Below are 19,978 nucleotides of genomic sequence, written 5' to 3' on the forward strand. Positions count from 1 at the left end.
AAATGAGGATGCTCTCTCTATTACTTTTGATGTGGCAGTCAGAACTAAGAGGAGCACCTCAACAGCAGTGTGCAGAAATAGTCTAGGTACAATACAATTTGTTGTAGCACACCACAATTGGAGCACTGGTCCAAATATAGGGGAAGCAATAGCTGCCTTCATAGGGGTTCAAAAAGCACATACAAGGAAGGTCAACAAAGTTATTCTTGAAAGCGACTCCCTAAATACAATCAATTCCATCAATAATCCTCACAAGGTTATTAATTGGGAAATTGAAAGGATTGCTAGAGACACTAGATTTTTGCTCAAAGATCTTCAAGCATGTAGAGCTATAAAGCTACATCGATCCCAGAATTGATATGCGCATTCTATTGCGCAATGGGCTCATTCCAACCTTGAGTTTGGAAATATCCCACTCATCAAAATCCCAATCTGTTTGCTGGATTTCATAGTGGAAAAGACTCACCTTCTTAAAATGTACATTATTAGCTTTCTGTGTTGGTTTCTTTTGTTTTCCTGTTGTATGGACAGTTTCTGTTTTTGGACTGAATCTATTACTTGCTGTGGAAAAAAAAGCAAAAAAAAAAAAGTATGGAAAATACATTAGGAGAGACGGTGTTATTGAAATATAACTCAAGTACCGGCAATGACTCAAACCTAATATATCTCTAACAATTCGAAGCAACGTAAATTAAGAAATTAAGAAGTACACACTCGTAACAGAAGTTAACCAAGTTCAAGAGTTGGACTTCAATGTGTTCCCAATGTCAATGACAAATCTGTATTTGACATCTGCTTTCTGGAGGCGCTGCATGGCAGTGTTCACGTAATCCATTGGAATAACCTCAATGTCGGATGTAATGTTGTGTTTGGCTGCAAAATCAATCATTTCTTGCGTCTCCTTGATGCCTCCAATAAGACTACCAGCCACTGTCTTCCTTCCTGTCAATCCAAAATTCTCATCAATACACGATCTTTCGGGGGAAATGCATATATACTAGCAACCATAATTAGAAGCTACTAACAAAAAACGGACAATAAAAAGAAAATATGAAAAACAGAAAAAGCATATCAATGTCTCATGGATTACTGTCTCCAATATTTCACATTGCACGAAACTTCGAATCCCCTAATTACATGCTTACCCATGATTAAAGGAAAGACCGGTAGCTCAAGCGGCTTCTCTGGTGCACCAACCAAGACAAGCTTTCCATTTAACTTCAACAGGCCAATTAGAGGCACGAGAGGGTGCATTGCAGAGACCGTATCAATGATTCCATCCAATTTTCCCTGGGCAGCCTATAAAAATTGATTAATTATTGATGAAGTTAGAAACCAATAAATTGTCATGGCTCAGTAAATTGTTAACATTGTTAGCAACTCTGCACGTACCTGCATCTCATCTTGGTCACTGCTCACCAAAAACGAATCCGCACCAAGGCTTTCCAAGGCTTCTTTCTTCTTCTTTGGCGAGGTACTGATCACTGTCACCTTAGCCCCCATAGCTTTTGCAAACTTCACAGCCACATGGCCTAGCCCACCAAGGCCAACCACACCCACTTGCATACCAGGTTTATCAAGCCCATAAAATTTCATGGGGCTGTAGACGGTGATCCCGGAACATAGGAGAGGGGCACAAGCATCAAGTGGCAGATTGTCCGGAATACGGATCACAAAGTGCTCGTCCGCGACCATGATATCAGAGTAGCCTCCATATGTGATGGTTCCATCATGGTACTTGAATCCATAGGTGAGGATCGATTTTGGGCAGTAATTCTCAAGGTTGTTTGCGCAGTTGTTGCACGAATGACAGGCTCCAACCATGCAGCCTACGCCAACCTTGTCTCCAACTTTGAAGTTTTCTACCTTACTCCCCACCTCTGTCACTACACCCACAATCTCATGCCTGCACCACGCAGTTCAGTTAACATGATTTTAGTATGAATTTGGCAAAAAAGACTCGGAAGTCAAATCCATTCACTGTGTAGACATCGACAGAATATCAGCAGGCAAACGGAAAAATGGCGCCGGTGAAGAAATTAGGAGACATTAATTACCAATATCATCGAATCAATGTTGTTTCGTTTTCAGGAAAATAAAAATAATTACATTGTGCATCAAAAGCGATAAGTTTGTGTTGACTTTGTTTTAGGCCACTCAGTTCCTATAAAAACATGCAAGGATTGCAAGAGAACATACCCAGGGACAAGTGGGTAGGCGGTATTGCCCCAATCATTCTTCAGCATGTGAAGATCCGAGTGGCATATCCCACAATAAAGAACTCTGTACGTTACGTCCTTGTCTCCAGTTGCCCTGCGATTCAGAATATACAAAATAAGAATTTTTGCGATTTGATAATGTTCCTGTTGTGGACATGAAAAATGCTTTTGGCCAAAAACATTTGTCATGAGAAAATTATCCGATTTCGTTTATGTTTGGCTCCAACAAATTGATCATGCATGTAGATCGAGAAAGAGTACCTTCTAGAGAATTTGAAGGGAGACAGGACCCCAGAAGTATCTCTGGCTGCCCATCCAAAGGCTTTCCTAGGGTGCTCTTCCTCTGGTGACTTCGCCATTTCTATTGATCTGTCACACGTAGAAAGCAAGTAGAGAGAGAGATGTTGGAATGAGTGTGCAGTACTGAGGATGTCGATCAAATATTGGCAGTGGAAGGGATTTAAAGCTATTTGGAGTACCCGCAGGGTGGGGGATGACGTATTCGGTGAGTTAATGTGAACGAGAGTAGGACCCGGGAACTTAAAAACCTTGCTGCCCACGAGAAGTCCTATTTGGTAGCTTTTTCTTTAATATCAAGAAATTCATGCATACAGGTGGACCCCATACATAATATGGTTCTGGAGTTATCATTTTTGCCGTACGGAAATTGAAAACATCAAAGTCCGATTATCACGCCAATTGCTGACAAGTTTTGCTGGAATGAATTTGTCACTTTTTGGCTTGTTGTCACCAACACGCAGGCAAGCTGCATGCGCCTTCATTTTGCATCAGAAAATCTCAATTATTTGTTCTCACTTTTTTGTTCAATTATTTGGAGAGTGAGATGTGAATTTTTTATTTTAAATAAAAGTTTAAAATATTATTTTAAAATATTATTTTAAAATATTATTATTATTTTAAAATTTAAAAAAATTAAATTAAAATTTAAAAAAGTTGAATTGTTTACTAAATTTTATGTGAGAATTTGAAAAAGTTATAATGAAAAAATAAGATAAGATGAGAATTTTATGTTTCATCTCATATTATTATATTAGCAGCTAAGCACAAGGACGGCTCGTGCAATTTTTTAAAAGAAAGTGACATCTATTATTAAAACATAATTTTTTATATAAATTTTGTATTTATTTTTTAAAAAAAATTATGTGATATTTATGTACTTCATGATTAAAAATATTATTTATCTATAATTAATAGAGGCTGGCAAAGGCAAAGTACGTTTTAGAAGGTTATTCATTTTGATATAATAGTGTAATAAATTATTATGTTAAACATAAATACCAAAAAGTTTTACGTTTTCTTAGTTATATAATTATGCACTAACCATTGTAAGTTCTTTTGTTGATCTTCATTTAGTTTATTTTCTCAATTACACTAACAATTCTTTTCTCTTATATAAACTTATAACGTTAATTATATTTTATATTAATTAATCAAAAGTAGTATTACTAGATGTTTTTATTTCTTTAAAGTCTTTTTATCCTTTTTAGAAAATCTCTTCTTGGAGGCCTTGTAATTAATATTATTTTCTAAATAATTGAAATATCAATATAATTTCTTAAAGAATTTAAGGGCTTTTATTTCTTAATAAAAGAGGGGGGGGGGGGGGGGGGGGGGGGGGGGGGGGGGGGGGGGGGGTTATGGGTGGCCAGTGGCCAGTTGTCTTAGGCAATTGCCTAACTTGCTTAAGCCTCGTCCCTGATTTGGCTGAACTTGAATGTGTGTTAGTTTTAGGGTTATTTCTCCTTCTTTTTTTTGGGAGAAATATATGAGGAAAAGAAATTCGATCATTAATTCTCTTACTGAGAAATCAAAGTATTGTCAATTGATCAAAAAAATATTCGCAATTTTAGAGTTATTTCTAAGAGTTTTTATTACATACCATTAATATTATTTTTTAGAGGATTTAAGGGCTTTTATTTCTTAATATAAGGCCATTAATAATTTTCTTTTTAATAAGTTTTGGGTCGTGTGGAGCCCTTGGACAATTGCCTTGCTTTAGCCTTACCACTGATTTGGCTGAATTGGTACGCGGTGTGTTAGTTTTAGGGTTATTCCTAAGAGTTAGGATTGATACCATCAATATTACTTTCTTAGAAGATTTAAGAGATTTTATTTCTTTTTATAAGGCCATTAATGATTTTCTTTTTAAGTAGTTTTGGGTGGGTGGATGGCCGGCAATTGACTAAGAGTGCGTTTGGATATTAAACTGAGTTGAGTTGAGTTGAATTGAGTTGAGATGATAAAATATTATTAGAATATTTTATTATTATTATTATTATTATTTTTGGATTTGAAAAAGTTGAATTGTTTATTATATTTTGTATTAGAATTTGAAAAAGTTGTAATAATGAGTTGAGATGAGTTAAGATGAGTTTACTTTCCAAACGAAACCTAACTTGCTTAAGTCGTGCCCTTGATTTTGCTGAATTTGTACGTGGTGTGTCAGTTTTAGGATTATTTCATAGAGTTACGTTTGCATATCATCATCTTTATATATCACACTAATTTTTATTTTTTTTAATTTTATCTGTGTTTCATTCTTCCTAAATTAATTGATTTTTTCTAGTTTTTATCCATACACCAAAAAGAAAAAAAAAATATGCATAGTATATGGTGTGAAAATAATGAATAAAATTTTTCATAAAAAAAGGGGTGATCTCTCAAGAAGTAATTACATTTGTAAGTTCCATTTATAATTAAAATACCTCTCAAAATAACTACTGATTTATATAAACTAAAATAAAAATAAATAAATATTTTAGCTGTAAAAATTTACATAAAAATAAATTTATAAATAGATGTAGGTTAATATAATTTGTTTTGTATAACTATTTTTATTATAAAATATTTTTAATAAATCATATCATATCCATTTATAAATTTATTTTTATATAATACGTATCACTTATCAAATCAAAATGCTAAAACTATCATATATGATTCTTACATAAAGGCCACTGATAAAGACTCCAAAATACGATGATTTTTTCTCATCAGTCTTCACGTGATCCAACAACATCTGTGAAATCACTTTTCATATGTGACATATATCGCTTCGAAATGACATAAAGACGAACAATACGTAAGGAACACCCAAGTTAAGCATGCATTAGACTCCTGATAGGACAAAATATTACGTATCTTCTTCAAAGTGCACTACATCGCAAAGTAAAAATTTAAATGCTTTATATGAAAATTTTTATAAACATGTTTTTCTTGAGGCTTAAAAAAGTCATGGTGGGCCGGATCATTAAAGATATTTGAAGAAAGCTTTTGTGTGAAAGTTTTTGGTTTGGATTCACAATTTGTCTCAATTTATTTTATTATTATTCATTATTATTCATCAATTTTAACTCACAAATCTCACTATTATTCACAACTCATCTAAACTTATCTTTAAATCTAAACGAGTTGAGATGGATTGTGAATCTAAATGATTAAAATTGTTGTCTAGCAAGGTTGCGGGTTATGGTGTGAAGAGTCCAATTGTGGTTGGTCATGATCTATTCAGTTTATTAAATAAAATTAAATCGAATTACTTCAAGGAGCAAAATTCCTACAAAATCAGATTTTTACTCGTCTTATAGGCCATGTTATTTTAGTGTTTGCATATCTCCGTTGTTTAGAAGACTACTAGAGTCTCCTAAAAGATTCCACACTTCAAGATCAAAAGATTTAGATGGTTTCTCTAAGAAAATAAAGGGAGAGATGGGAGAGTTTTTATATCTTATAGGACTCTTTCACACACACAATTAATGTACGTACTCTTATTTTAAAGGATTTTTACACCTGAAAGTTAATTAACTTTCTCAAATATGTGGAAGTTAAATAACCTCCCTAGAGTTGTGATAGTGATAGGGAGTTAACAAATAACTTCCCCACCCATGTGGACACTACTTGATCATGAGATTTATCCATTACCAACACATTTAATTTTTAGTTGAACATGAGTCCAGTTAGGACTTATTATGGATTTATATTTTATGTTTAAGTATAGTTCATTTATTTTTTAAACAAATTGTTCGGTTATAGAGCCCGAGTGATTTTGTGAGTTGGAAAAGTGAAGACAAATTGTATTCGCTCTACTTGGAACTCGAGTCAAATATAGACAGAGAGTTTGTTCGAGGCGTGCTCGATTATTAGCTCGAATGAATGTCGGAAAGAGAGTTCGCTAAGGCTCACTTGACAGACCACTTGAGCCAATTTTGGATTGATTGTTCACTCGCAAAATGCTCGACACTCGAGTCAGATTAGAGTTTCTAGTATCATACACTACAAATATGTTATATTTATGTTCAGAAGGTATCAAATTGAACTGAAAGGAATAGAAAAGTCATAGAGCAATATTGTGAGAGAAAAAAAAGCCCTAGAGAGAGAGAGTTGAAATTTGTATGAGTAGAGTGAAGCTCTTATAATTCAATGTGTGTGATTATAATCTTCTCTACAATAAAATCTTTTGCAGCTCTAGGACGTAAACACGTTGCTAAGCCACATTAAATCTTATGTGTCATGTGTGTGCTTGATTCCTGTGTTTCTGTAGTTATTTCAATGTATGTCTCGTTATCGTTGTGTGTGGGCGTGATGTTTTTCACAACAACTGGTATCAAAGCTTTAAGGTTGGAGTTTAGGGCCGAACGACGGGTGGAAAAGACGTGAACGTTGGAATCGGGAAGTTCAATGGCACAGACTTTGGTTATTGGAGGATGCAGATCGATGATAATCTCTAGTGGAAAAGACTTTACCTTCCTTTGTTGGGACAGAACCTGGAGAGCATAGATGATGCAGAGTGGAATCTGTTGGATCGATAGGTTCTAGGAGTTATTCGACTCACCCCAACCAAATCGTGCACAATGTTATTAAGGAGAGAACCATGTCAGATTTAATGGCGGCTTTGTCAAGTATGTATGAAAAGCCATTAGCGAATAACAAAGTGCATCTAATTAAGAAACTGTTCAATCTAAGCATGACAAAAGGTATATTTATGGCCCAACATTTGAATAACTTTAATACAATCACATATCAATTATCTTTTGTATAGATTGAGTTTGAGTTTGATGATGAGATTAGAGCGTTGATCTATTGGTGTCGTTGTTAAATAGTCGAGAGGCCATGAGGATTGCGGAAAATAATTCAACTGGCAAAATGAAATTGAATTATGATAACATACCTGACATAATCCTAGCTGAAGAGGTATGGAGGAAAGAATTTGGGAAGTTTTCTGGTATAGGCCTTTGGCAATATAATAAAAGGCATTTATTAATAAAAGACCATTAGTAATTTTCTTTTTAAGATCAAGTTTTGGGAGGTGTGAGTGGCTTTTGGCAATTGCCTAACTTGCTTAAGCCTTGTACCTGATTTGGCTGAACTTGAACGTGTCAGTTTTAGGATTATTTCCGAGAGTTAGGATTGCATACCATCAATATTAATTTTTAGAGGATTTAAGGGCTTTTATTTCTAAATATAAGGCCATTAATAATTTTCTTTTTAATAAGTTTTGGGTTGTGTGGGGCCCTTGAGCAATTGCCTAACTTGCTTAAGCCTTACGACTAATTTGGCTTAACTGGTACACTGTGTGTTAGGTTCCGTTTGTTTTTACAACTCATTTCAATTCATTTCATCTCATCTTATTTAATCATTACAACTTTTCTAAATTTCTATACAAGATAAAATAAATAATTCAACTTTTTTAAATTTTAAAATAAAAATAATATTAAAAAAATATATTCTAATAATATTTTATTCAATTTTTAATTTTAATTCCTACTCATCTCATCTCATTAATTTGTTAAAACAAACAAGGATATAGTTTTAGGGTTATTTTTAAAAAGTTTTGGGTGGTTTCGGTGGCTTAGGTAATTGACTAACTTGCTTAAACCGGGCCCCTATTTAGCTGAATTTGTACGTAGTGTGTCAGTTTTATGATTATTTTTTAGACTTAGGTTTATATTTCTTCATCTCCACCTATCACACTTATTCTTTTATTTTAAATTTTATTTTTATTTCATTCTTCTTAAACTAATTAATTTCTTTTACTTTTCATCTATACTACACATTTGATAAGAAAAAAATAAAATATGTGTAGTATGTGATATAAAAATAATAAGTAGAGTTTTTTTATAAAAAAAAACAGATGTGATCTCTCAAGAAATAATTGCATTTGTAGGTCCCATTTATAATTAAAATACCTCTAAAAATAACTACTGCTTTATATAAACTAAAATAAAAATAAATAAATAAATATTTTAGCAGTAAAAATTTATACAAAAATAAATTTATAAACAGATATAAATTGATGTTATATAACTATTTTTATTATAAAATATTTATAATATATCATATCAAATCATATATATAAATTTAGAATCACTTTTCAAATCAAAATGGTAAACTTTCGTATATGATTCTTGTTAGTATTTTTAATAATTACTTTTCATTCCGTTGGCTTTTGTAGCCGTTGGTTAAGGGGTTTATTTTTTTTATGGCCTCAATTTTTTAATTTATTGGTTTTACTTTGTTATATTTTGGAAGAGTCAAATTAAGAAAAGTTTTATTATATTGATTAATTTAAAATTTTATATACAGTAGAGAACTTAAATTTTTTTTTAAAATATAATATTTTCGTACCCCAGTTTAAGTTAATTCCAATTGAATGTTAAGTAATTTTTATTACATTATTATATATTTCATTATCAATTCTTATACAAGGGCTACTGATAAAGACTCCAAAATACGAGATTACTTTTTTCCATCAGTCTTTACGTGATTCAACATCTGTGAAATCACTTCCCATATGACATATATCGCTTCGAAATGACATAAAGACGAACAATGCGTAAAGAACACAGTAAAGCATGCATCACACGAGAGTTGACGAGACAACTCTTCTAAGACTCTGATGGGACACAATATCAGGTGTCTTCCTCGTAAGTAATTGATAAAATTATTATTTTATTACACTCATTTACTATTTAATTTATATTTAATTTTTTTAATTTTTTAACTTACATAATAAGTAAAAAAATAAGTATTAATAAAATTATATAATTTTAAATTTTTTTAACGATTAACAATGTTAAAAAATACTTAAAAATAAAAAATAAAAACTTAAAAAGATATTTAGATAGTAGGTATATATAGGGTAGTAGCCTAGCATTGCCCCTTCTTCAAAATACACTATATCGCATTGTGAAAAGTTGAAAATTTTTATAAACATGTTTTTCTTGTTGCTTAAAAAAGTCATGGTGGGCCGGATCATTAAAGATATTTGAAGAAAACTTTTGGGAGAGGGTTTTAGTGATTAAAATTGTTGTCTGAGGGTTATGGTGTGAAGAGTACAATTTAAGTGAGTTGTGGTTGGTCATGATCCATTCATTTTATTAAATAAGATTAAAACGAGTAAAATTTCTATAAGCTCGTATCTTTACTTGTCTTATAATCAATATCATTTTGATGTTTGTACTTCTATATCATTTTGGAAACTACCAAAATCTACTAAAAAACTTATACTTCAAAATCAAGAGATTTAGATAGTTTCTTTAAGAAAATGAAGAGAGAGAAGACTTTTTTTTAGACTCTTTCACACAATTTTTGTGCGTACTTCTTATTTTAAAGAGTTTTCATACTTTGAAGTTAATTAACTTTTCTAAATATGTAAAAGTTAAATAACTTCACTAGAGTTATGATAGTGGTGGAGAGTTAACAACTAACTTTCTCACCCGTGTGGACACCACTTGGTCATGGGATTTATCCATTACCAACATCTCTAACTTGTCCACTGTAGGTGCTATGTCCATTAATAATCTCATGTTCTCTCAGTCAATTATCTTTCATACAGATAATGAAGCGTGCGACCTGACAAGAAGACAAAGAGTTGGAGTACTATATTAAGCTACCATCATACTAACATAATACATCACTCATTATATCTCGTCTATGCCCTAGATTATTTGATATCACTAGATCAAGTGTCATTAATCCCTCACAAGTTTATAACTCAAAGTAATTACTGATCTCACATATATAATATGCTGATGATTATATCGAGTCAAAACGATACAATCGCCCAGCTATGAGACATAAAATAACAAGTAAGAATCTAATCAATCTTCCGTAGACACTCATGTCAATTCAATTAAACTTGACTGCTTTCCTAGACATGTTCCGCAAGACTATATTATTAGGGGCCCTAAGAAAACATGCTAAAGTAGCAATATCAAGTTTTCATTTCATGACATAGTTCTAGGTTCAAGGGCATATGAATAGATCATTTATTGATCCATTAGGGCTCACATAGTGATGGAGCCGGGACCCATCCAATCACTCTTATATGGTCGTGTACAACACATACAGTATGAAATGTATATTACGACAAAACTCCCACTTAATTGGGCTTTTCACATTCAAACGCCGTAAAAATCTTAGTCTAGTCACCACAAAGGTGCTCTAACTTGAGTTTCTTAGCACAATCACTCATCTAGCATCTATCTAAGTTCTCATATTTCGCTTTAATCAAACATTATGAATTTGCACAAATATTTTATATACGACATTTGTAAGTCTCATTTTAGTCAAGTTAAGGCAACATTCTTTAAATTTATCTTAAATACTCTAAAGCATTAAGATATTTACTAGCTCACTCTCCAAGCGTCAAAGTAATTAACTTGTCTAATCTTAATCGCTACTCAAGCGCCAAGGTGATCATCCATGTAAGTTGACTGATCTTTGCCTGGTGACTTCTTTATAATATATACTTTTCACTTAGTATCAATTAATCAATAATATGATATAAACACAATAATTTCGCTGCAATAGATACTAACAGTGTTAAATATAAAATAAAGTTTAAGGTATCCTCAATACAACATATATCAAATTCAATGAAGTCTCAAACTCCTAACATGAATTTGGAAAACATTTCTACTAGTAGCCTTAGTAAGAGGATCTGCTACCATTTTGCTAGTAGAGATATGTTGTAGGATCACCTCACCTTGCACAACATCTCGAATATAGTGAAAACGAATATCTGTGTTTGGTTCTACCATTGTATTTGGGATCCTTGGCATATGCCAAAGGTGCCATAATATCACTATATATCTTAACTGCTTCATCTGCAAGAGCTGTAACCTCTAGGCGTTAGAAAAATCTCCTCAACCAAACAGTCTCTTGTATAGTTGTTGAACAAGCAACGTACTCTGACTCCATCATGGATAAAGTAATGCATGATCGTTTCTTGCTACACCAAGAAATAGTTCCCCCAATAAGCATAAATGAGTAACCCATCGTGGATTTTCGTTCGTCTTTGTCACGAGCCCAATCAACATCCTTATAACCCTTCAGTTTCATATCTCCACCCAGGTAGCAAAGAACAAGGTCTACTGTCCCACGAAAGTATCGAAAAATCCTCTTAATTACTTGGCAATGAACACGTCCTGGGTTACTTTGATAACTACTAACCAATCTAATTGCAAAGCAAATGTTAGGTCGTGTACACAATATAGCATAAATCAGACTTCCAATTGTACTTGCATAAGGAACTCTAGTTATTTCTTTCTTTTCCTCATCATTTCTTCGAAGTGTCTATAGATTTGAAGTTGTGCATACGAAATTGTTCTAGAATTTTCTTAATGTAAGTCTCTTGAAACAAATCAAGAAGCTTCCTAGATCAATCCCTTGGAATTATAAAAGATAATGTGTTTCGCTCATGTCCGTCATCTCAAAAGTAGAGGACGACCACTCTTTTGTGGCGATAATTATCTCCATTTCATTTCCAGCTAATAAGATGTCATTCACGTACAAAGACAATTAAAAAAAATTTCTTTGTACATTTGACATACACACAATGATCTTCTTCTAACATTTCAAAGCCAATTGAAGTATTGGCCTTGTGAAATCTGAAGTACCATTGTCTAGACGATTGTTTAAAACCATAAATGAAACGTTTCAGTTGGCATACTTTGCGCTCTTGTCCCTCAACATCAAAACTAACAGGTTGATCTATATAGATTTCTTCATCTAGTTATCCATTGAGAAATGCAGTTTTCACATCAATTTGAAAAAGTTTCAAATCTAGATATGCAACTACAGCTAGAATAAGTTGAATGAAAGCTAATCTTACCACAAGGGAGAATGTTTCTTCATAATCTATACCCTCTCTTTGAGTATAGCCCTTCGCCACGAGTCGGGCCTTATACTTGCTGATTGATCCATCTGCATGACACTTAATTTTTAAAACTCATTTGTTTTAATTTTTAAAACTCATTTGTTTCTAATAGATTTGCGCCCTGGTGGAAGATCAACTAACTCCCAAACTTGATTCTTTGTCATAGAACTCATCTCATCTCTCATAGCAGCCAACCATTTATTTGAAGTAGGTGAACTTAGTGCTTCCTCATAAAAAGAAGGTTCATCAAAGTCACACGGAGCACACATGAAAGATTCCCCTTCAATCTCAAAATGACGACGAGGAATGGTTCCACCTTTGCTTCTACGTAACTGAGACTTTTGTGAGTTACATTCTAGTAGTATACTCCCACTAGGGACTGAGATGGAGGGTCAGCGAGTCTAGAGACTTGGCCTTACCCTGCAACGAGTTTAGGGACTTGACTTCTTTGGTAGTAGGTCCTGAGGAGGGTTCGGGATCTGATGCCCGACCTCAACCCCACGATGAATCTAAAGACTCGTCTTTGTTAAACGGGGGGTCGGCATCAAGTCTAGAGACTTGGCTTACCTCGCAGCGAGTCTAGGGACTCAACTTCTTTGCGAGTCTAGGGACTTAGATTTGTTGGATGGGGGATCGGCATCAAGTATAGTGACTTGGCCTTACCCCATAGTGAGTCTTCATACAAAATGTTGTCTTATGTTCCTACACATAGTACTTCTTCAAATGTTTAACGTTCCAAGGGTTGGGGAGCTTGTACCCCTGGTTGTCCTTCAGGTGATAATAACTAGGTCAACTGCTTGTGGTCGTCTATTGTAGCACCAAGTCACCTACCTTGAAGGAACGCGGCCTAACTCGTTTGCTGAAGTATTGTTCTACCTGTCGCTTGTTACTTGTCGCTCACATAGCCACCTCTTCCCTTCTTTCTTCCAGAAGATCCAATCTCTCGACTAGCCTTTCGTCGTTGGTGTCCTTGTCAAAGTGCTGGACGTGGAACATGGACATTTCGACTTCCACGGGAATTGCTCTTCGCTCCCATAAGTGAGGGCAAAGGGCATCTCTCTAGTGGGGGTCCAGACAGTCGCTCGGTATGCCCATAATATACTTAGGAGTTCTTTAGCCCATGCTCTTTGGTGTACCCTGATCTTTTCTTAATGGTGGAGATGAGGGTTTTATTAGTCTCCTCTGCTTGACCGTTGGCTTTTAGGTGTCCCAGCGAGGAATACTTCAACTTAATTCTAAGTTCTGTGCACCACTCCTAGTAATGTGTGCAGTCAAACTATCTTCCGTTATCCGATATGAAGCTCTGAGGGATGCCGAATCGAAGGACAACTGATTTCCACAGGAATTTCGTGATGGATAGAGAGGTGATGCTTGTGAGGGCCTCTGCTTTGGCCCACTTCGAGAAGTAATCGACCTCAACGATCACAAACTTTGCCCTTCCTCTGGCTATTGGGAATGGGCCAATTAGATCCAAGCACCACTAGGTGAAAGGCCACGGGCCCGTGATCAATGTTAGCTCCTTTGGCGGGCAATGCGGCACCGGCCCGTGCTCCTGACACTTTGGACATTTCTTGGTAAAGTCTTCTGCATCTTTGAGGGAACATGGCCAGTAGTACCCAGCTAGAGTCACTCTTGTGGCCAGCGCCCTTTCCCCTAAGTGGCTTCCACAAATTCCTTCGTGGATCTCCGATACTACGTATTGCACCTCATCCAATGAGAGGCATCTAAGGAGTGGCTCGGAGAAGTCTCTCTTGTACAGGACCCCTTCCAGCTAGGTAAATTGAGCCGCTCTGTTCCTAACCTTTCATGCATCTTTTGAGTCCATTAGTAGCTACCCTTCTTGCAAGAACTTCTGGATGTCTGCTGCCCACTCGGGGGTGTTGCGGTCATGACAGACATCTCACCCCAATGGACAGGGTGACAACCACTTTCTATCTTAACCTTTCTCCTTTCGTGGGGAACTACCCCAGTACTTGGCTGACAACCAGCTTGGAGTCGGCCCTCACTTCTATCGCTTCTGCTCATAGCAACCGGACGACTGACATCCCAACTAAGAGCACCTCATACTTGACTTAATTGTTGGTCACCTTGAAGGCAAGCATCACCGCAAAGTTGTGCTCCTCCCCCTATTTGGTGACTATATGCACCCCCACACTCCCACCAGCTTGACAGCACGAGCTGTCTACGTAAACTTGCCAGGGCTTTCCTTGGGGTACGATTGGGACGTCTTCTGGGAAGCTAGTGAATTTTGCAACAAAGTCTGGCAGTTCCTGTCCTTTGATGGGGAAACGAGATTGGTACTCCATGTCGAATTCGTTGAGCTCGATCGCCCACATGGCGAGCCATCTAAGGTGTCTGGCTTCTGTAAGACTTTCTTGAGGGGAAGGTCAGTGAGCACTTTCATTGGGTGGGCCTGGAAGTATAGCATCAATCTTCTTGCGGAAATGATCAAGGCGAACACCAACATTTCAGTCTGCGAGTACCTAGGTTCGGCTCCACGGAAGGCCCAGCTCATGTAGTAGAATGGTCGTTGGCCGTCCTCTGCATCTCGGGCCAGCACTATAGACAAGGCGTGTGGTGACGCGGTTAGGTACACAATAAGGTTCTCTCCAGGTTCCGTTTGGCTTAACAGTGGGGGGTGGCTCAGGTATGTCTTCAGGTTGTCGAAGGCTTCTTCTCATGTTGCATTCCACCCTTGGGCCTTCCTTAGAATTTTGAAGAATGAGAGACATTGGTCAGTTGGTTGGGCGATAAAGCGATTCAGGGCTGCTACCAGACCGGCCAGCCTTTGAACTTCATGCAGATTGCGGGGGGAGGGCATCCCCACTATTGTTTCCACATTTTCTGTGCTCTCCTTAATCCCCCTATTGGAGACCATGAACTCAGAAACTTTCACGACTCCACCTCGAACGCACACTTCAACGGGTTGAGCTTCATCTGGTACTATCGAAGGACAGAGAAGGCTTCTCGAAGATATGCTAAATGTTGTTCGGATTCCTTGCTCTTTACTAGCAGGTTGTCCACGTATACTTCCATGTTTCGGCTGATCTGCTGCTTGAACATCCGGTTGACTAACCGCTGGTAAGTGGCCCCAACATTCTTAAGGCCAAATGGCATAGCTTTGTAGCAGTAGAACCCTTGGTCCGTGACGAATGCCATCTTCTCTTCGTCATCCATACTCATCCTGATCTGGTTGTACCTCAAATAAGTGTCCATAAAGCTAAGGAGGGCATATCCTGCCGTTGAATCTACAATTTGGTCAATGCGCGGGAATGGGAAGTTGTCCTTCGGGAAAGCTTTATTCAGGTTGGTGAAGTCGACGCACATCTATCATTTTCCATTGGAGTTCTTCACCAGGACCACATTGGAAAGCCATTCCTGATACTAGATGAACCCTATTGCCAGGAGACGGTCCACCTCATCGGCTATCGCAGTGTACTTCTAAGGACTAAAGTTTCGTCATTTCTGCTTGACTTTTCGGGCCTTTGGGTAGACGTAGAACCGGTGCTCAATGATGGAATTTTCTATCTCGGGCATCTCCTCGTGGCTCCAAGCAAACACGTCTTAGTGTTCGATAAAAAGACATCTCAACGCCCTTCTCAACTCCGGGTCTAGCTTAGTCCCAACATGAATCGTGCGCTCCGATCTTTGCTGGCTGACTGAAACCAGCTCCAATGGTTCATTGGGTTCAGCCAGTCGAAGGGCTTGCTCATCGCTGACTTCTTCATCCCATTTGGTCAGGGCCTACATTGAACCCGACTTGGGCGTCTCTCTGACATTTTCCATCGTCGCAACTACTTTGACCTCGTGCCTCAACTCTTGAGCGTAACACTCCTGAGCCAAAAACTGCTCACCACGGACTTCGCCCACCCCTAAGTTGGTTGGGAATTTCATTTTGAGGTGGTAGGTGGACGTCATCGCCCCCAAGCTATTCAGAGTGAGGCGTCCCAGTATTGCATTGTATGAGGATAAGGCTTTGACGACCAAGAAATCGGTCATGATTGCGGCGGTCCTGGGTGCCTTTCCTGCCAGGACGAATAGAGTGATGGCCCCCATCGATTGAACAATGTCGCCTGTGAAACCTTTGAGCTACATAGGGGCCGAGCGCAATCAGTTTGGACTAATCCCCATCTTGACAAAGGCTTTCCAGAACAGGATGTCTGTCGAACTATCGTTATCGATGAGGATCTTTCAAGTGTAAAGTTTGCAACTTGCATCGTTACCATCAACGCATCATCGTGCGAGTGGATTATTCCCTCGAGGGTCGTCTCAATACGTTCCGGGACCTAAGGCTAAAATTTTGAGTGTGGCTTTTTTTTTTTTAAGTAAAATTAAATAAATTTATTTTTATTTTCATATTTTAATTTTATTTAGAAATAATTCCTATTGTTTTGTAAAGTAAAATTATTGATTAAGATTTTATACCACATTTTCAATTAATAACTAACTTAATCTTTATTAGAAAATTTTTTATTTAGAGAGAATTTTATCGAACCTAGTTTTACAAGTACTTTAGACTGTTACATACAATTATAAACATTATTGTTAATAAAGTTCTAAAAACAACTTATACATTTGAAAAAAAGTGGGCCCTTGCCTCTTCAAATGATTATACAAAAATTTTTTATGAACACTGAAAAATTAAATTTTGCTGTTTAAAATTTTCACATTAATTATATATTAAACTAATAATAAAAAAAGAGAAGTGTATTTTTAGAAGGAGAATAGGTCAAATAATTATTATATGTGATACTTTTAAAAATTAATAACGATATAATATCTATTTGATTTCTTTATATTCTCATTCTCATTGAGTTAATTAAAGTTTTTTATTGGGTATATATGTGTTCTTTAATAATTCTACTTTATATATATATATTTTTTTTGGGCCTTCTTCCATTAGAGGCCTTAGGCAATTGCCTAACTTACCTAATGGAAGGGCTGGCTCTAAATTTCCCGTTTCATCCTTTTCGCCGAAGGTTATCGTGGTGCTCCTTGGACGCCGCAGTGTCCTGACTGTAATTCTCTTGTGGTGAACTAGCGTGCCCACCAAGCATATGCCCTTTGGGCCAACAAAGTGACCCTTCCTCCTGCATATCCACTAGTAATTGTGCAGATCTCTTTGATGGGTCTATCTTCCGTTGGGGGGCTCCTTCGGGCTTCGTTCCTCACACCCCGCCTTCTTGGGCTTGCACCCTGTTACGGGCCTTGACGGTCCCCTCCGTGCCCGTCTTCTAGGTCCTCTGACTGGCACCTCCAGTTCCATTAGTCTTCCTCCCTTTTTCTTTTCAAGACATAGCAATCTCTAGTGCTATATCCATTAGTCATGTGGTACTCACAGTACTGGTGGCCTTCTCTATCCCAGGGTGGCTCTCTTCAAGGGCTCTGTTGCCAATCTCCTTCTACTACCAAACTTGCGTGAGCATGCAACATCCCACGTGGCCAGGTTGGTTTTTCTCCCATTTTCTTCGTATCTGGTGCTCCTCTTGTTCCCCGTTTGCAGTCATGACCTCCCCGCCGCCTTCTGGTTTGCTTGCTCCATCTCGGACTGTCGCGGAGCCGTTAAGGCCTTGATGGTGTCTTCCGTATTAATGAATCCATCTGGCCGGTCCATAAACTCCCCTAACGTGGTGGGGGATCTTCTACACTATCTTAGCCACAAATGGATTCCTAGGCCAGATTCCCCCCAAAAGGGCTGCCAAGGTGATCTTCTCATCTTGGTCGTTAGTGGTCATGCGTTCCCGATTGAACCATGAGAGATATCACTTCAGACTTTCGTCATCTTGTTGTTTGGGTGCTAGGAGGTAAGAGCTGGGTATCCCCTCTTTCGGCTTGCCATGAATTGCGTCATGAAGAGGCGAGCTAGCTCGTCGAAGCTTTCCACAGTCCCAGTCGACAAAGACTTGAACTAGGCCTGAGCAACTCCTTTCAACGTTAGTGGGAAGGCTCAGCAAGCAATTTCTCTTGGGAAGCCAAACAAGGTCATGTGGGCCTTAAACTTCTTTAGGTGCTCTAGTGGGTCATTGAACCCGTCACACACTTCCATCTGGGGTATCTTACTTAGGCGAGAGTGGTACCGCCATAGCTTCCGCACTGTATGGGAGGTCGATGCTGACAAGTAGCTGGTCTATAGTGGATGGCGTGCCCATTCACTTTCCTCCTCTACTGCGATATTCGCAGGGACCCGCCGCAACTTCTCCCCTGGTTGTCGCCAGGTTCTCCTCCTCCAACTAGTTCCTTGTTGGTCCACATGAGCGCCACGTTGTCCTGGCAAAGTGTCCCAGTTTCCTCCATCTGCTTCCTTATCGTTTCCTCCATCCCGACGAGTCCTGCTTCCATTTCTTTACACTAGTTTTCCTCCCTCCCCTCCCGTAGTTTGGGATTGAGTTGCTGTCGGCATGCGAAATACACACTTTTATGGAAAAAAGTCTCACAGATGGCGTCATGGTTGATGTTGTGTTCACAGCCCGAGCAATTCCATAGCAGCCAAACTCCCTAGACCTGCAGTTGAGAAGAAGAAAAGACTTTGGTGACGTCCGGGTTCCAAAGTCAGTAGTGAATATTAGGGCGATGAAGTGATCTAAGTTAACTGGAAGAGTTGTAAAGGTTCAGAGAGCCTTCTCGTGGGGGGCCAATGACTGTTTGTACTCAACTGCTGAGGGAGATCGTGGGGTGTTAGGTCATGCCTGGGTCAGGTTGTGGTCTAGCGTTCTATGGTACTTCTGGCAACACGTCGTTGCGTGCTAGGTTCCCTGGCGTGCAATGAATGCAACTTGTCTCACGCCTGGTGTGCCCAACCAGCTGCGTCCTGCGGTGATTATCTGCAATGTACCTCATGGCAGGGCTCGGTAGTTCTCTAAGCCCCTAGGCAATATTGCCTTATGATGGGCTACTTGGCGTGGCCAAGCTTGGTGCCAAATCTTTATCAAGATGGCCCTATGATCGTGGGCTCGGAACGCGACAGCTCAGTCTAGGCTCCTGACCTACCCCAGTCCCCATTGGGGGAGGGGGGGGGGGCTTGGGCATCTTTGGGTCTGAGCCCCTCTCTTAGAGGGGCCTCCCCTTACAGAGGCTATGGAGGAAAGAAAAAACCTTCATCTCGTCACTGATCACCACCATCTAATTGCAACCAAGTTATCAATTAGTTTCAAAGATGATCTTGCAGTGATGGTAATGCCTCATTTTCATGTTGGTTAGCTGCTTGGTAAGCTAAAATTCCCATTCTTTGAAATCCTAGGCATAATCCTCTAGAAGGGCATGCCAAACTTGATGAGAGGTCTTGAAGCCTAAGACCAAATGAAGCAATTTTTCAAAAAGAATATCAATGATCCAACCATGAAGCAATCATTCTACCATGTCACATTGCAAGTTTGTTGAACCGAGTTTTTTGTGATTGAGAGAAGTAGTTTCATTTCCAATGAGTTCGTATTAGCGAGAGAGGCAGAGTCAATTAGGTGGTCCATGACGTCTTGGCTCTCGATCATGGCCGTGACTTGCTTGCACTATTTCGCTAGAGAGGAGAATTTTCTTGAGTTATATTAAGGTCATAATATTATTTAGAGAATGAAATGGAAGCCAT

General features: G+C 37.9%; 1 protein-coding gene across 1 annotated transcript; it reads right to left on the reverse strand.

The window, feature by feature from the left end:
- Positions 1-590: 590 nt before the first annotated feature.
- Positions 591-2,677, reverse strand: LOC121263829 (probable mannitol dehydrogenase). Its single transcript, XM_041166909.1, has 5 exons — positions 2,481-2,677; positions 2,200-2,313; positions 1,393-1,906; positions 1,146-1,299; positions 591-942 (listed from the first exon to the last, which is right to left on the reverse strand). The coding sequence occupies exons 1-5, from the start codon at positions 2,576-2,578 to the stop codon at positions 737-739; spliced, it is 1,086 nt and encodes a 361-aa protein (XP_041022843.1). The 5' UTR covers positions 2,579-2,677; the 3' UTR covers positions 591-736.
- Positions 2,678-19,978: the final 17,301 nt, after the last annotated feature.

The sequence above is a fragment of the Juglans microcarpa x Juglans regia genome, chromosome 4S (genome assembly GCF_004785595.1).
Source record: "Juglans microcarpa x Juglans regia isolate MS1-56 chromosome 4S, Jm3101_v1.0, whole genome shotgun sequence".
Taxonomy (NCBI): Eukaryota; Viridiplantae; Streptophyta; class Magnoliopsida; order Fagales; family Juglandaceae; genus Juglans; species Juglans microcarpa x Juglans regia.

Excerpts from the sequence above, each read along its gene's own strand:
- LOC121263829 (XM_041166909.1), bottom strand. The coding sequence starts at position 2,578 with ATGGCGAAGTCACCAGAGGAAGAGCACCCTAGGAAAGCCTTTGGATGG. Across the intron at positions 1,300-1,392 it reads GTGACCAAGATGAGATGCAG|GCTGCCCAGGGAAAATTGGA; the intron begins GTACGTGCAGAG and ends CAATTTTTATAG. Across the intron at positions 943-1,145 it reads GGTCTTTCCTTTAATCATGG|GAAGGAAGACAGTGGCTGGT; the intron begins GTAAGCATGTAA and ends TTGGATTGACAG.